The 19,393-nt window shown below is 37.0% G+C and overlaps 1 protein-coding gene across 8 annotated transcripts in view; it reads right to left on the minus strand.

The window, feature by feature from the left end:
• LOC143225048 (transcription factor 12-like) overlaps positions 1 to 19,393 on the minus strand; it is a 124,676-nt gene that overhangs the window by 33,455 nt on the left and 71,828 nt on the right. Inside the window, exon 1 of one of the 8 annotated variants that reach the window (XM_076453742.1) lies at positions 12,325 to 12,968. The exons of 6 other annotated variants lie outside the window; for them this stretch is intronic. In XM_076453742.1, coding sequence (XP_076309857.1) covers positions 12,325 to 12,396 — 72 coding nt within the window. In that variant the 5' untranslated portion in view covers positions 12,397 to 12,968. Of the gene's footprint in view, positions 1 to 12,324; positions 12,969 to 19,393 lie in introns of those variants that run through there. One more of the 8 variants, XM_076453740.1, reaches the window with a different exon arrangement.

A 19,393-nucleotide genomic window follows, 5' to 3' on the forward strand; every position in this document is an offset into this window, starting at 1 on the left:
CACATTAACTTCATATTTACCCCATCTTAGGATCAGTGTGTATAAGTCTCTAATAACACACTCCAACACAGACAAATAACACAGCAAACTAGATGAAATCAAAATGCTTCCTCTTGTCAGTAAAAAGGCCAGATTATTGTACACATTTCTTTAGAAAAAGTTATACAACTACCAAAAAAATTAATAGAATATAAAGGAAACATTAGTTGATATTAATTTTCATTTCTCATTATAAACAGAAAACAGTTGAGAAGACAAAGGCATTAACCACTTTCTGATTATAAAAAAAGTACAAACATTTTTTAAAATTTTCCATTCAAAATAACACTTCACTACTTAAAATATCTCAATTAAGATATCTAAAATGTGTAGAATTAGAAAGACATAAGTAACCTTAAATGTCAAGTTGTAAACAACTATATTCCAAATGTTAAAAGATGATTCTGTTTACATCTTGATGTTTTAGTAAGAGCTGTTTGTTTGTTTGCTTTTTGAATTTTGCACAAAGCTACACGAGAGGTATCTGTGCTAGCAGTTCCTAATTTTGCAGTGTAAGACTAGAGGGAAGGCAACTAGTCATCACCACTCACCGCCAACTCTTGGACTACTTTTTTACCAACAAATAGTGAGATTGACCATCACATTATAATGCCCTCATGGCTGAAAGGGCAAGCATGTTTGGTGCAATGGGGATTCGAACCCACAACCCTCAGATTGCAAGTTGAATGCCTTAACCCTCCTGGCCATGCCAGGCTCTTAGTAATAGCTGATGATTGAAGTAGCATTTCACCCACCCAAATGTTTTGAAAATGTTTCCATGGTGCTCTATAAAAAAAATGTATATAAATCAATTAGTCCTTGTAATAAACTCACACCTGAATGATTAACAAAGAGGAATACTTTTCATTTTAGCAAGCAGGTACACATTCGAAATTCAGAAAATCTTCAGTATCTTATACCTAAACCCCATAATTTAATTTGATACTGAGTACAAAAGAACTGAGCTCCATCCAATGGCCAGAACTACAAAAAAGTTTACATTTTTGTTCAGAATCAAACTTCTATTAAGTCACTTAATTCTCTTCTTTATTCAGGGACAGTGGCAATAATAGGGGACACTTGCTGGGGTTCAAACTATTCAAGGTTCAGTATGACTAGATGGTTATGAAGCTTGATTATGATATGAGGAATGTGGGTTTGAATCCTCCTCACATCAAACATGCTCTCCTTTTCAGTTGTGAGGACATTATAATATGATTGTCAATCCCATTATTCACTGGTAAAAGAGTAGCCCAAGAGTTGGAGGTGGGTGGTGATGACTACATTTCTTCCCTGTAGTCTTTCATTGCTAAATTAAGGATGGCTAGTACAGGTGAACGCAGCCCTCATGTAGCTTTGTGCAAACGTCAAGAACAAACAAACTATCCAAATACTATGTCCTAGTTTCTTCTGCATTTAATGAAAAGTACATGTGGTAAAGATAATTCACTAATTACTACAATATGTGTAAGAATAAGATGTCTACTTCCCTCAATTTTATGCCTAGCCCACCTGATCCCCCTAAAAGGGAAGATACTGATGCTGCCCTTGCCTACATTAAGATATTTCAAGTTTAGATCAATACAATAACACTGACAACCATTCTGCACATCCAGTACATGATGCTGGACTTAAAATATCTCAAAACCAAACCAGCAATAAAATAACTATTACTATTCTTTGATGATCTATAGATCAGCTATAATAAAGATTCTAATAAATATCACTTTAAGATCTGCAAATAGATCTTCTATACAAGGCTTAGGTAATTGAACTGAAAACTTGGGCATTAATTTAAAAAAAAAGTTTGATGGTCTAAATTAATTACTTAATACAAATATGAATATTTTTTACAAAGTCTGTTAGCAAAACAACTCCCTCATTAAGAATCAAAAACATGGTAATATTTTCAATTAAAAACTTTTCTGTTGAACTTATGCGTTAAAATATTACATGTAATTTATATTTTTTTTTTACAATAATACTTTATATTTTCCGACACTCAAAAAACTGGAGGGAAGGCAGCTAGTCATCACCACCACCGCCAACTCTTGGAAAACTCTTTTACCAACAAATAGTGGGATTGACTGTAACTTTACAACGCTACCACAGCTGAAAGGGCGAGCATGTTTGGTGTAACAGGGATTCGAACCCGCGACCCTCGGATTACGAGTCGTGCCGGGCCAAATTAAATAATATAATGCATATAAAGTAGTGTCTGCAGCTTTATTATTAATGATTACAATTTTACAAGTTGATACAGAAAAGACAATGGCTCAAATATTTCATTAAAACCTGGACAATAGTAATGAATGTAGTACTGAAAATACCATTGGTAATTTTAAAATTAATTTAAATGCCTTCATGATTTTGCTTTGAAGAATTTCTTTAAGCCGTTCATTTTCCACCATTGGAAAAATCCTACATTTTACAAACACGCATTCATTTGAAACTGCCATGTTGTGAATTCATCATTCACGAGATTGCTGTTGTACTTTCGTCTCTACATGGTTCTTAAGCCTACAGCAAAATCGGCTGTATATTTGCACCAAATTCTACGCGGATATACTAACAAAACGCTTTGAATGTCCATGATGTATTAAAAAGTTGATTTATGTGGCTATAAATACATGATATATGCAATTATGAGCGGTATCCTTTTTGTTCGACGCTTGTCAAATACGTGTTTACACGACATCTCAGGCATAACATCACTTGGCTTAAAAACCATTGGCTGGATTGAAAAATAAAACAACAAACAATGCTTACAGTAAACTGTTGAAAAACATGTAACATTCAACTGAATGCACACGTACAGATGAAGTTCAAAATTTATTCTCCATAAAGACTGTTTCAAGCCTAGCTTTTACTTTTTTTTTATAGTTTTTAGCTGTAGACCTGAAAATATACTTGTATTTTGAATCAACTTGTTTCTGTAATTTTTTGACGATCCATATTCCCCTTTTTAAACTAAAATTTTTAATCATCTTGCATTAAGTATATATAAAACGTTTCTACATTATTCTTTCATCTGGTATTATCTTCAACTGGCAAACGCTTTTTTTAAATACCTGAGTGCACAGGAAAAATCTACTTTTATCAGAGTTGAGAGCCAATAACAGCGACAATAATAAACATTTTGCAAATTCAAATATCGTAACGTGAAACAATGTATGTTGTTTAAAGCTTCGAAAAAAATAGTATTCTGGGTATAAAAGTTTTAGGGCTAATATTTGTGATAAAAATCACACTAAACTGCAACTTTTTCCATGATGTTTATCACCTGTCCAACATGAACGGTACCTCAATGAACGCTTGTAGAAAACTAAGGATTCACGTACAACTATTTTTCATTTTGATCTACTGACCATAAGACAAGCATGTATCACAGCACCAACTGTCATAAGAATTTTGTAGCTTTTTTCAAACACATAAGGTGGTTGACTATTACTTTTATAACGCGCCCACAGCTGAAAGTGTGAATCGGGTTCAGTAATATAACATCTCAAAAGTCTAGATCCTTTGATCGACATGTTAAGTAGGCTACGCCCACTCCTGCCTTGCAGAATTCATACCATAGGTGTGTTGAAATAACATTTCTGACCTATATTAGGAAAATTTTAGGTTAAAAATTACATACTTAATATAAAAGAACTACGTGTATTTGTTTCTCTGCATAACGAGAAAAACAAGGAGACAATACACAAACTTGGCTATTTTGGGTTTCTAACGCACTGTGTGTTTTACAGCGATTGGCACGGCAGTTTCAATCGATAATTCAAATCTTTTCAAGGCTTATTTTACCATACAATATACTTAGAGATTCGTAGATTCGAAAAGAGACAAACACAGGCCTGCTCTCTCTATATATATATTCATGTACGTAATATCACCTCTGGTTTATCATACTTAGTCTTAAACATGCTTAAAAGATTTGAAACACAGAAATAAGGCTTCTTTCTTAAGTAAGGAGCTACTGATATACTAACTTTTACTTAACTTTTGAGAATTCGCAATCTCTTAAGATACCGAATCACTCCTAAACACTCAGAAACAAGTTATGCTCTTTAAATATACCATAATTAATCCTAAAAAATAACCTAAGGAGCTACTGATACATTTATTTAACTTTTAAGCATTCACTCTCTCAAAGATATCGAGTCACTCCTAAACACCCAAAAACAAGTCATGCTATTTAAACATACCATTATTGATACCAAGAAACAACCTACTGGCTTCCAAGTAAATATCCAAACAACTGTTCAAGTTCACAAATCATTTTTTTACTTATTTTTCTGAATAATTGAAATAAAAACTGTCATGTACCATTTCTCGTAGCTTTTACCAAATGAAATCGTGGTGGCCTGGCATGGCCAAGCGCGTAAGGCGTGCGACTCGTAATCCGAGGGTCGCAGGTTCGCGCCCGCATCGCGCTAAACATGCTCGCCCTCCCAGCCGTGGGGGCGTATAATGCGACGGTCAATCCCACTATTCGTTGGTAAGAGAGTAGCCCAAGAGTTGGCGGTGGGTGGTGATGACAGGATGCCTTCCCTCTGGTCTTACACTGCTAAATTAGGGACGGCTAGCACAGATAGCCCTCGAGTAGCTTTGCGCGAAATTCCAAAACAAACAAACAATGAAATCGTGATTTATTTATTATTTTCGACCTGAAAGGTAACTATGTCATACGTAACATAAATAAACGGTTGAATTAGAGACATGAACATATAAGGTTTAGGCATAATTATTCCTAAATTTGACCTTCTCACCAGGGGTGGGGTGAAGCTAGTAGCCACTCGGCTACATCCGCAACCTATTCAGCCACTCCTGACTATTAACTGGGAGTGAATGCCACAGTTATATCATTCTCTCAGCTGAAAGAGTGGAGCGCATTCCTATAATATATCGCGACTTGAACTTGACACGTTAAACACTAAGCTACGCTTGACTCTGAGTGTGTGTGTGTGTGTGTGTGTGTATTATCTGCTATGTCCATTGAGGGGAATTGAACCTCTTAGTTTAGCGTGATAACTCCGAAAATTTACCGCTAGCCTACAGAGAAACACGTTACTCTGAAATCATAACCATATCAAATGAATACTTTTCTTTCAATCTGTCCAATTAATTTGCCATTGACATGGCTGAGAAAGCGATGGTAACAATAACCCATTGGACAAATTCTGGGTAGAGTATAGTAATTAAAGGTTTAATCGATGATGACGAGAAAATCTACTTGTAGATAACATCATGTAAAAAACAGCTGGTATGGGAAGAGAAAGCACTATGTAGAGGAACGAACAACGTTTCGACTTTCTTCGGAACACCTTTATACAGTTACGACAGAAAGTGTTCGTACCCATGCGTCGTGAGTAGTTTTTTCCTAACAACGTAAAAAATATGACCATTAGGATAATGAAAGTAGAGTATATTATAAATATTATACTAACATACGTATACGTAATTTTTTACGTAAATTAAACGACAAATAAACTGTTTATAAACAAATAACCAAACATAGGAGGGGCAGAAAGTGTTCGTGCGTCTACTTTAATGGTCAGTTGTGCAGCCTTTCAGTTAAATTACTTGGCGCAATCTCTCCTCAATGCCCTCCATGGGCATACTCGACTGGTATTTTCTTCCATTCTTCTTTACAGAAGGCTTCCAACTCTTGCAAGTTTTTCGGATGACGCTGATGAAATCTGGTCTTCAACTCATGCCAAACGTTTTCAATTGGGTTGAGATCGGGTGACTGCGATAGCCACTTCAGAATGCTTATATGGTTCCTCTGCAACCACGATTGCACATATTTTGATGTGTGCTTAGGGTCATTGTCGTGCTGGAAGATCCAACGACGCCCAAGCCACAAGTTCCAAGCATCATTCTTGATATAAGTGCCTAATATATCAACGTACTCTTCTTTTTTCATAATTCCGTTGACGCGATGAAGGCTGCCTATACCAGAAGAGCTGAAGGAACCCCATAGCATGATTGAGCCACCTCCGTGTTTAACTATAGGGATGATGTTCTTTGAATATTTCATTCCCCTTCTAACGGAAAATATAGCGAACATCATTGTGGTCGAAGAACTCGATTTTAGTCTCGTCTGACCAAAGAATACTCTTCCAATGGGTAAAGAGTTTATCTACATGCTTTCTTGCATACCTCAATCGTGCTTATAAATGAACAGCCTTTAAATATGGAGTTCTATGAGGACGGCATGCTTTGAACCCAGAAGAGCGTAACATGTTAGTGACTGTAGAGGTGCTTACTTCAACCCCAGTTTCTGTATGTCATTATGTGTTAAACGAGGGTTCCTACTAACTTCTCTGAGAACCTTCCTCTTGGTTCTCTCTGGAATTTTGGTGGGGCGTCCGGAACAAGGGTTAGCAGTTGATCCTGTAAGCTTAAACTTGGCAATTATGTTTTGAACGGTAGATTTCGGCACATTAAGTTGTATAGCAATACCGCAAAGAGATACACGAGACTTGTATTTTACAATAATTCGATTTTTTAAATCACTGGACAGTTGTTTTCTGTTCGCCATGATGACCAAGCAGATAATGACGGAAACGGCGCTAAATTGCCGGAAGTAAATTTTTTGCTGGCAAAATTCCAATAATTATGAACCCAGTGTCTAGTTCTGGAATGGTGTAATGTAGTTTATTCACCAAACTAAACCAAACTTTTACGGGAATATCAGTTCTTTCACACGTTCTGAACTGTACGAACATTTTCTGCTCCTCCTATTTTTGGTTATTTGTTTATAAACAGTTTATTTGTCGTTTAATTCACATAAAAATTTATGTAGATGTGTGTTAGTATAATATTTATAATATATTATACTTCTATTAGCTTAATCGTGATACTTTTTAAGTTATGAGTAAAAAACCAGTCGGGACGCAGGGGTACGAACACTTTCTGTCGTAACTGTGCGCCCCCCGCTGGTACAATGGTATGTCTTCGGATTTACAACGCTAAAGTCAGGGGTTCGATTCCCCTCGATGGGCTCAGCAGATAGACCGATGTGGCTTTGCTATAAGAAAACACACAGAAACACACGTAACTGTACCTATATTAATAAATATAACCTAACATCTAAGCACGCCCTCTACATTCCTACACTCAATTTTTCAGCCGCCTTCAAACACGTGGTCAGCTATCGGTCAGTTATCTTTCTTTCTTTGTGAACCTGACGATGACCGAAGAAGGTTCGCTCCTCTCTACATAGTGCTTTCTTTACCCAGACCAAACGATTTTTACATAATTAAAGGATTAAATATTTTACTTATCACTGAATCGCACGAAATGCAGTGGAAACTGGTTACTAATAGTATATGTTAATAAGTGACAACGACTTGAAAATACATATTATCCAGATGAAAAATGTGTTATCAAAAATAATTTATTTTTCATTGGAATTCACCGTAGTCTTATGAATGAGAATAAGACAATTTATGGCTCACAAACAGGAACACTACTTAACACGTATTGCTCTTGCTTATAAAACCTTTCAAAACCAGGCTGTTCAATTTAGATGTTTATTCATCCATGTTACCTTTTTACGTTTTAGCATCTGAAACCTAAATATACTAACTTTCTGGTATTAAAAAAATCTTTGATAAAGGTTACAACTGCCAAGTAACGATGTTTTATTATTAACATAATTATTTTGCCTAAAGAAACCGTAGTAAATGACATCATTTACAATGAATAAAAACCTGTATAACAGCAAAAAGATATCAAAAATCAAATAAAAATGGAAACAGGGCCATTTTTGAGAAATAAAATGCATATGCTCTAAATCAAAAAGGGATTTTGAAAACATTCAGCCCATAAGATGGTGCCTTAGATAGTTGAATTTTCCACAAAGCTACTTGAAAGCTATCTGCTCTACCTTCCTTATTTCTGAAGTGATAGATTAGGGGAAGGCAGCTAGTCATCACCACCCACCCCGAACTCTTGGGCTACTCTCTTACCAACTATTAGTGGGATTGACCGTCGCATTATAATGCCCCCGTGGCTGAAGGAGCTATCACGTTTGGTGCGACGTGAATTCGAATCCGCGACCCTCAGATTACGAGTCCAGTGCTTTAACAACCTGGCCATGCCAGGCCTTGCTTCGATGTAGCAGCAATACACACAAAATGACCAACAAATCTTAACTTTGTGCGAGTCTATAGGAAAGCCCTTCTTTTCACTTCTAGAACCTGCATGCACCAGCCGGAATACATATTCTATTCCTTAAGCCTTATGAATATTTGCTTTTCGTAAGCAACATAAATGAACAAGAAAACTGACACATTCCAATGACGATACATCTGACCAGCTACACAACCTCTATCCTCCAAAACAATCCCCACCCAGGAAAAGAAACGGCAAAACTTATAGAAATTCCGTCAATTCATTTAATTTTTTGCTGAACTATCACGGAAGTATATATAACAGGAGTAAAATATTATTTCTGAGAATATCCGAGTTTGTAACGCATATTCTGTCAACAGTACTGCCCACTTTTGTTTCTATTTTCGAAAAAGTTTTTTAAAATTTTGAAACTTGCAGGTATACCCTACAAAGCCGAAAAGATATGAACACTTCGTCCCGCAAGTAACACTTTTATTAATGACTACAGATATTGTGTTACGACTGAAAAAAACACAAAAAACACCACTTTTCGGATAATGTAGTATGTGATAAACAAAATTTTGATCCAATACGAATATGTATCAATATCAGTATAATGTTACACATAGTGCCAAAAATTAAAATGTGAAGTATATATTTAGTCTGACAATATTGTATATTTATTTACTTTGTTAAAAACAATACATAATATGTTTACTACCTACGACATTACGATGTTTGCGTCAAGTATATAACAAACCTGACGTTTGCCTCAAATTAATATGATTTATAGCCTTGTTTGCTTACTGATAAACAAAGACCGGCTGCACAATCAGCTGTTTGTGTTCTTACCATTGCGGTTATCGAAACCCAATTTCTAGCGAAACGTGCTTTCATTCAGACATACCGCCGATCATTGAAAATACCAGAATAAACTAGGCTGAAATGCTGACATGCGCATTACGTTAAGAGAAGTTGCATTTTTTCCTTAACAATGGGAATTCTTCGACAGTGATTTTTTTTTTATCTTCAAGAAGTAAAACGCAAGGCCTTTTAAGTCTCAACCACAAGTTTAATTAGATAAACGTTAAAATGTTCCAGCACCAGTCCTCTGATAACAATTAAAATACATAACGGTTACTAATTATGGACAATAAGCTCCGATATGATCCGAGTTCAACTAAAGTGAGAAATTCTTCTCTGACATAAACTTAGAAATCTATAAGTCGATTACCTAACGTGGCAACAGTATACAACAACCAATATATAAAAATATCTGTGGAAGTTTAACCCTTAAACAGCGGCTATCATATGGAAGTTTAACCCTTAAACAGCGGCTATCATATGGAAGTTTAACCCTTAAACAGCGGCTATCATCAACTGATGCTGCTACCTACAACATTCACGCTGTTTAAGGTTAACTGAAGAGCAAAATGACAAAAGAAACTGTTCAACTTTAGACCACAACGTAATTAACATAATTAAATCCTAACCAAGAATATTATATATATCTATATCTATATGATACTGTAAATATCTTTGTCCTGATTTCTCCATAAGACACCCAAACATAAGATGATCTGTATGTTGCCTCGACATAATCAGCGACAAGCTTGAGATTTATAAAGCTTAAAATAGTGGTTTGATACCTGCAGTGGGCACATCGTACAACTTTGAGCTTAAAGACAAACAGGCATATTAAATGAAATGTTGGATATATAAACATTTATTTTGCAATAAGAATCGTATGACTAACACATAGCTGAAGTTACAAAAAGCATCACCAGAATCGTATGACTAACACATAGCTGAAGTTACAAGAAGCATCACCAGAATCGTATGACTAACACATAGCTGAAGTTACAAGAAGCATCACCAGAATCGTATGACTAACACATAGCTGAAGTTACAAAAAGCATCACCAGAATCGTATGACTAACACATAGCTGAAGTTACAAAAAGCATCACCAGAATCGTATGACTAACACATAGCTGAAGTTACAAGAAGCATCACCAGAATCGTATGACTAACACATAGCTGAAGTTACAAAAAGCATCACCAGAATCGTATGACTAACACATAGCTGAAGTTACAAAAAGCATCACCAGAATCGTATGACTAACACATAGCTGAAGTTACAAAAAGCATCACCAGAATCGTATGACTAACACATAGCTGAAGTTACAAAAAGCATCACCAGAATCGTATGACTAACACATCGCTGAAGTTACAAGAAGCATCACCAGAATTGTATGACTAACACATAGCTGAAGTTACAAGAAGCATCACCAGAATCGTATGACTAACACATAGCTGAAGTTACAAGAAGCATCACCAAAATCGTATGACTAACACATAGCTGAAGTTACAAGAAGCATCACCTGTCAGGTAGTCAATGATTTTTGTGTTTCAGAATCTCGTGCAAAGTTATACATGGATTACCCTTACAGTTCTGAACTGACGGATTAAATAAACAAAAGACAGCTAGTCAACAGCACCCACTGCCAATTCTTGTCTAACCAATCAGTGAAAATTAATATTCACCCTTACAGCGCACCCATGACTCCAAAGGAGCGTTTTTGTTATTTGTATTATGGGATAGCGGAATCCGAACCGTGAATCGTCGGTTTCACAGTCAAAGTACTTTTAAAACTGAACTAGACCCGGCAAAAGGTTTATGAAAGAGAATGTCAACCGAAGGATATTTACATTTATACATACAGGGAAGTCAGTGCCTATTGTTCTAAGTAGAACGTACAACTTACGCTGAGAAAATACAGAAATCACATTATTACGACTAAAAGCTTCAAGAATAGGGCCGGCCCGGCATGGCCAGGTGGTTAAGACACTCGATTCGTATTCTGACGGTTGCGGGTTCGAATTCCCAACGTACCAAACATGCTCATCCTTTAAGCCGTGAGGGCGTTATAATGTTACCATGAATCCCACTATTCGTTAGTAAAATAGTAGCCCAAGAATCGGCGGTGAGTGGTATGACTAGATGCCTTCCCTCTAGTCTTACACTGCAAAATTAGAAACAGATAGCGCAGATAGCCCTCGTGTAGCTTTGCGCGAAATTCAAAAACAAACAAACAGAAAAGAGTTACTTGTCGTTAATTCGACAGTTTGGTTGTTGACATCAACGCGCGAACAGTTTAGGTAAAATAAAGATAACACGAGAAATACCAGATTTTAGGTGTTGTGAAAAACATACTGTGTTTATGTCATCCCTTATTCGTAACCTGTATTTATACACAAGAGCGTTACGAATATACAACACTCATGTAACTAAGTTATTCATTTGAATTTTTAGAGAAAACAACCGTTTAAGATAAAGTAAAAATTCTGCGCGCGCACATACACACACATATATCGTGTGTACTCACCGTTTGTTTTCGAGAAGTAAGTAATTAATGTCTCCGGATTTAAACATTTCTGTCTCAAAACTATCTCCTGCATAATTAACTTTCTAGGCCTAAACTTTTTTAAAAAAACGAACCTTTAAGCAATGTTTACTTCTTAACCATGTTAGAACATGGCGCATGATACATTTTTGTTTATATATATACATGAGCACACACTGCAATTTTCTCGGGGAGGCTCGGTAACTTTCAACATTTAATCATACTAACAGTTTCATAACCATGCATGTACACAGTCAGAAAATAAAGTACCATGAACAGGCTCAACTTGATGTGAAACCGCCAAATGTAAGGATATATAGTTGAAAAATATTTATTGTAAAACTTTTAAAGTTTACATTGAGTTCTCTTTATATTTTTTTTATTGAAGCCAGCGCGACGAAAAATAGAAATTTCGCATTATTTAAATTAAAAAAAGTTTAAATTGCGAAGGAATATACGTTTCTATATAGCAATGTACTTTTAATGGAATAAAACAAGACAAATAAATAGTTAAGTAACTGAAAAATGGAAACTCAAATTCAGCACGCACTGCAATCAAGTTAGATTTATATTTAAAACAACACTTTAAACTCTTGCAAAAAACAAAATGAATATACGTATAGAAATACAGACGCAAAACCAATTTTAAAAGGCACTGCGTTATCAAAATACCTTAATTACGTTGCTAACTTACACGAATTAGTCTTAGATCGAACGATTAAAGTTTATATACAGAGAGAGAGACGAAATAAACCTCACCCTTTGTTGTAGTGTTCTTTTCTCAGGAATGTAAGATCCATATTGGGAATAATAAGGCGAGGCGTAAAACATAAGTCTAATTGCTAAGAAATAGTGACCAAGATGACGTAGCTGGAGCCGAAAGCAGTAACATAAGTTTAAAAAAGACAATCGATGATTGGAGAAAGAATGTAAAGTAACCAAGGAAGTTGTAAATATATCACCAATACTATTATTAACAAGCTATTTTGCTAATACGAATCAGGTACTCTTAACTATGCTAACCATTCTGTACCTATACACGACAAAAGTGTTATTAATTCATGAGAATATGTTCATAAAATTATAGATTTAAAACTAAACCGAGCTGCTGGGCAGTTCACAGCATTTGCGAATGTTAATCACGATTAGGCCTTGTCATCCAACAGTTATGCCACACAAACAAGTATCTATATAATTATAAACGTAGCACCGGGTCCTCAGAACCGTTACGATTTTGACTAAGCCTACGTACATCGATATGTCTTTGAGACAGTAATACTTCCTACAAAATTACTCCACAGCTAGGGTCTACCGTGATGATCACGTGGCATTTCGTCCCCAAGATACGTTAGGGAAGAGCTAGCTCATCCATTGGTTGATGACCCGTGACGGCTGACATTCCCCATGACCCCAGAGTTTCCGTCGACTGGAACAGTTCTTCAAGACAGATGGTATCAATATGGAGACGGTTTGTTGTGGCTGATAGAAACAAACATTTTTTCCACTCAAGTCCCATAATTACAGGTTTTGATTTCTTCGTGGTAAAAGTGCGTCAGCATTTTTATCGTGATTGTTTATGATAACTCGGTTATGCACGAAAGTTTAATTATTTGTAATGAACTAAGAATATACACAATGGGCTACCTGGGCTACCACAGATATCGAAAACCGGTTTTCAGCGTTACCAGCCTTCAAATCTACCGCTTAGCCAGTGAGGACTAACTGGAAGTAACACGTCAACCAAGTTATCTTTTAAGTGTCTATCACCTAGTTTATTTAACCTTCTTAATATTTAAGTCGCTAAAACACACAGTAAGTCTTCAACTCACCAATCTAAATACCTATTTCACTGGTTATATGCACATACAGGTACACACCGTAATGTTTATAATGAAATATTCAGTTTTTCCTGAACTTATTGATGCAATCCAACAACGAAAACCGAAAATCATATATTCCTTCAATTTAGTCCAAAAGACAAAAATTATAAAGAAGTCCATAATCAGAAAAACAACAACATATGGTTACAAAACTTGGGTAAATCATACTAAAAACACAAAACAACTACGACGAAACCCCTCGCACATTCGAGACTTTACACTGTAATAGTACAAAATCCATCTGTAAAAGATACTATATTTGAGACTTTACACTGTAATAATACAGAATCCATCTGTAAAAGATACTATATTCGAGACTTTACACTGTAATAGTACAGAATCCATCTGTAAAAGATACTATATTCGAGACTTTACACTGTAATAGTACAGAATCCATCTGTAAAAGATACTATATTTGAGACTCTACACTGTAATAATACAGAATCCATCTGTAAAAGAAACTATATTCGAGACTTTACACTGTGATAATACAGAATCCATCTGTAAAAGAAACTATATTCGAGACTTTACACTGTAATAATACAGAATCCATCTGTAAAAGATACTATATTCGAGACTTTACACTGTAATAGTACAGAATCCATCTGTAAAAGATACTATATTCGAGACTTTACACTGTAATAGTACAGAATCCATCTGTAAAAGATACTATATTTGAGACTCTACACTGTAATAATACAGAATCCATCTGTAAAAGAAACTATATTCGAGACTTTACACTGTGATAATACAGAATCCATCTGTAAAAGAAACTATATTCGAGACTTTACACTGTAATAGTACAGAATCCATCTGTAAAAGATACTATAGTTTCATCTTTGTTGTTTGTTTGTCTTTTAGACTATGACTGGCAAGTAACCGTAATTACAGCATAAAACAATTGTTCTGTCAAGTGTAGTTTATAGTCCAATATTAAAAACAAAATTCAACTGCACAAAGCTAAATTTTAATATTAAGACTGAGAGCTTAATAACACCAAAAACCACTTCAATACTTGCGGTGGACATAACAAAGATAATTCGTTAGCTTTGTGTGTAACTAACAGTAAACCAGATTTCGATATTGTTTGTTCCTGAAATTCGATCAAAGATATACAAGGACCAATTGCGCTATCTGTCTCTAAATTTTCAAACAATAGACTAGAAACGAGGCAGCTTTTCATTAGCGCCCACCGTTCATTCTTGGGCTACTCAAAGCAGAGAATGGGATTTGACCATTCTACCAATAACGCACTCACAGAAGCAAAGTTCGGAAACATTTTTGCGGCAACGAAGCGTGGAAACACAGATACCCAGAGTCACAGATCGGCATGCTAACTACTAAACCACGCCTAGCCCAACTTTAATATAATCTCATTTGTTTTGGTAATAACATTTCGCTTCCCATAACCTCCCGAAATATGTAACACTAAACTATGGATGAAACGCATTAACTTTGGTCACAACGGGCTGCGTTATGTTCTATTTCTTTTACACCCAAAATTTTAGTACGAGCGCATATTTAACGCTTTAAAAAGTTAATAAATTACGTGTGAAGGTTAATTCTTCGTTCCATCCTGCCAAGTCGTTTGTGAATATTTTTGCTATATAACATTAAAATGTTTTTAAATGGTGACAAACCGTAGGAACACGTAAAATGCTGTCAAATCATAACACAGTGATGGACTTTACAATTCAATACTTAATAACTAAAGACAAACATCGTTTTATTTCGAATTTCGCGCAAAGCTACGCGAGAACTGAGTTAGCTGTTCCTAATTTAGTACTGAAAAACTAAAGGAACGACAGCTAGTAATAACTACCCACTGCTACCTCTTGGGCTACTCTTTTACTAACGAATAATGGGATCATCTGTTACATTTTAATGTTCCTACAGTGAAAAGGGGGAGCATGTTTGGTGTGACGGAGATTCGAATCCGCGACCCTCAGATTGCGAGGTGAACGCCCTAACCACCTAGCCATGCCTGGCTAAAGATAAAGATAGTAGCTATAATGAACATTTTATTTACGTATCCAACGGCCTGGTCAGAGACACCCTGTGAATTCACCCACCACCACTCCTTATTCTGACGCTGTAACAGTAACCAGAGAAAAGCCGCCAAAAAGACTTGTATGAAATTACATATGACAAAAAAGATATTTGACATGACGTTTAGGATTTGATATGTTTTGAAATTCGCGCAGTGCTACATGAGGGCTATCTTTGCTAGGTGTCCCCAGTTTAATGAAAGACTAGAGGGAAGGCACCTCGTCATCACCACCCAACGTCAACACTTGGGCTACTCTTTAACCTAAGAAATGTTGGACTGACCGTCATATTATAAAGCCCCTATGGCTGAAAGGACAAACGTGGTCAGTTAGACGAGGATTGTGAATAGTGAGCCTTAACCACGAGACAATATTAATACAGGGAATAGTTTTATATATGTATACGGAAGAAATTTCTTGATTTTACATCTTGGAATTCACTTTTCTTTTTCATCCAATAAATTTGGGAATGCCGGACCCACCGTTTTACAAACTACTTGCGAACATCTTAATTTTTATACCAGCATTTTTCCTAACTAACACGTCTCAAACTCATTTCTACCCTACTGTATCAATTACAATCAAATACTTTTACGAAAATCTTAAAATAATTACTTATAATGTTATTTATATCTTCAGGTAACAAAAACCTGGAAATATTTGTGTATATATATATATGTGTGTGTGCGTGCGTGTATGAAACTTTTTTATAATTTCTTTAACTTTTTGTTGTTGTTTAATTGAACCTCTTGTACTTGTATTTCGTATTTATGACAAACCTACAAAGGCCATCTATCGTGCTTAATTCCGAACTACTGACCATCAGGAAGGCATTCAATCACCAGCACCCTCAAGCGCCACAGCGATGTGTCTGCGGACTCACACAGCTTAGAAACCGTGTTTTGATACCCGTGGTGGGCGGAGCACACACGGCCTATTGTGTGTCTTTGTGCTTGATTCCAAACAAATAAACCGTGTTTTGATACCCGTGGTGGGCGGAGCACACACGACCTATTGTGTGTCTTTGTGCTTGATTCCAAACAAATAAACCGTGTTTTGATACCCGTGGTGGGCGGAGCACACACGGCCTATTGTGTGGCTTTGTGCTTGATTCCAAACAAATAAACCGTGTTTTGATACCCGTGGTGGGCGGAGCACACACGGCCTATTGTGTGGCTTTGTGCTTGATTCCAAACAAATAAACCGTGTTTTGATACCCGTGGTGGGCGGAGCACACACGACCTATTGTGTGTCTTTGTGCTTGATTCCAAACAAATAAACTGTGTTTTGATACCCGTGGTGGGCGGACACACGGCCTATTGTGTGGCTTTGTGCTTGATTCCAAACAAATAAACCGTGTTTTGATACCCGTGGTGGGCGGAGCACACACGGCCTATTGTGTGGCTTTGTGCTTGATTCCAAACAAATAAACCGTGTTTTGATACCCGTGGTGGGCGGAGCACACACGACCTATTGTGTGTCTTTGTGCTTGATTCCAAACAAATAAACCGTGTTTTGATACCCGTGGTGGGCGGATCACACACGGTCTATTGTGTGGCTTTGTGCTTGATTCCAAACAAATAAACCGTGTTTTGATACCCGTGGTGGGCGGATCACACACGGTCTATTGTGTGGCTTTGTGCTTGATTCCAAACAAATAAACCGTGTTTTGATACCCGTGGTGGGCGGAGCACACACGGCCTATTGTGTGGCTTTGTGCTTGATTCCAAACAAATAAACCGTGTTTTGATACCCGTGGTGGGCGGAGCACACACGGCCTATTGTGTGGCTTTGTGCTTGATTCCAAACAAATAAACCGTGTTTTGATACCCGTGGTGGGCGGAGCACACACGACCTATTGTGTGTCTTTGTGCTTGATTCCAAACAAATAAACTGTGTTTTGATACCCGTGGTGGGCGGAGCACACACGGCCTATTGTGTGGCTTTGTGCTTGATTCCAAACAAATAAACCGTGTTTTGATACCCGTGGTGGGCGGAGCACACACGGCCTATTGTGTGGCTTTGTGCTTGATTCCAAACAAATAAACCGTGTTTTGATACCCGTGGTGGGCGGAGCACACACGACCTATTGTGTGTCTTTGTGCTTGATTCCAAACAAATAAACCGTGTTTTGATACCCGTGGTGGGCGGATCACACACGGTCTATTGTGTGGCTTTGTGCTTGATTCCAAACAAATAAACCGTGTTTTGATACCCGTGGTGGGCGGATCACACACGGTCTATTGTGTGGCTTTGTGCTTGATTCCAAACAAATAAACCGTGTTTTGATACCCGTGGTGGGCGGAGCACACACGGCCTATTGTGTGGCTTTGTGCTTGATTCCAAACAAATAAACCGTGTTTTGATACCCGTGGTGGGCGGAGCACACACGGCCTATTGTGTGGCTTTGTGCTTGATTCCAAACAAATAAATCTTCCAGTTACCAGCAACCTACGACTAATCATCAACGGTAAAGGATTAACAGTGTAAAGGGAATATTTAGTGGCAAAGCGTGGATTTTAACCTGGTAAATTAGAAATGACTGAAATATTATTTTCCGTTGTATCAGGAATAAGAGATCCACATAATCACTGATCCTCCTACAGTTACGACAGAAAGTGTTCGTACCCCTGCATCCCGAGTAGTTTTTTCCTCAAAACTTAAAAAGTATCACGATTGGGATAATGAAAATAAAGTGTATTATAAATATTATACTAACACACATAAAGTTTTATGTAAATTAAACGTCACGTAAACTGTTTATAAACAAATAACCAAAAATAGGAGGAGCAGAAAATGTTCGTACATTTCAGAACGAATGCAAAAACTGATATTCCCGTAAAAATTTTGTTTAGTTTGGTGAATAAACTACATTACACCATTCCAGAACTAGACACTGGGTTCATAATTATTGGAATTTAGCCAGCAAAAAAAGTTCTTCCGGCAATTTAGCGCCGTTTCCGTCATTATCTGCTTGGTTATCATGACGAACATGAAACAACTGTCCAGTGATTTAAAAAATCGAATTATTGTAAAATACAAGTCTTGTGTGTCTCTTTGCGGTATTGCTATACAACTTAATGTGCCGAAATCTACCGTTCAAAACATAATTGCCAAGTTTAAGCTTACAGGATCAACTGCTAACCTCCCTCGTTCCGGACGCCCCACCAAAATTCCAGAGAGAACCAAGAGGAAGGTTCTCAGAGAAGTTAGTAGGAACCCTCGTTTAACACATAATGACATACAGAAACTGGGGTTGAAGTAAGCACCTCTACAGTTACGAACACGTTACGCTCTTCTGGGTTCAGAGCATGCCGTCCTCCTAGAACTCCATATTTAAAGGCTGTTCATTTGGAAGCACGATTGAGGTATGCAAGAAAGCGTGTAAATAAACCCTTTACCCATTGGAAGAGTATTCTTTGGTCAGACGAGACTAAAATCGAGCTTTTCGGCCACAATGATGTTCGCTATATTTTCCGTAAGAAGGGGAACCAAATCTTCGAAAGAACATCATCCCTACAGTTAAACAAGGAGGTGGCTCGATCATGTTATGGGATTCCTTCAGCTCTTCTGGTGTAGGCAGCCTTCACCGCGTCAACAGAATCATGAAAAAAGAAGAGTACGTTGATATATTAGGCACTTATATCAAGAATGATGCTTGGAACTTGTGGCTTGGGCGTCGTTGGATCTTCCAGCACGACAATGACCCTAAGCACACATCGAAATGTGTGCAATCCTGGTTGCAGAGGAACCATATAAGCGTTCTGAAGTGGCCATCGCAGTCACCCAATCTCAACCCAATTGAAAACGTTTGGCATGAGTTGAAGACCAGGTTTCATCAGCGTCATCCGAAAAACTTGCAAGAGTTGGAGGTCTTCTGTAAAGAAGAGTGGAAGAAAA

The sequence above is a fragment of the Tachypleus tridentatus genome, chromosome 9, assembly GCF_004210375.1.
Source record: "Tachypleus tridentatus isolate NWPU-2018 chromosome 9, ASM421037v1, whole genome shotgun sequence".
In the NCBI taxonomy this organism is placed as follows: Eukaryota; Metazoa; Arthropoda; class Merostomata; order Xiphosura; family Limulidae; genus Tachypleus; species Tachypleus tridentatus.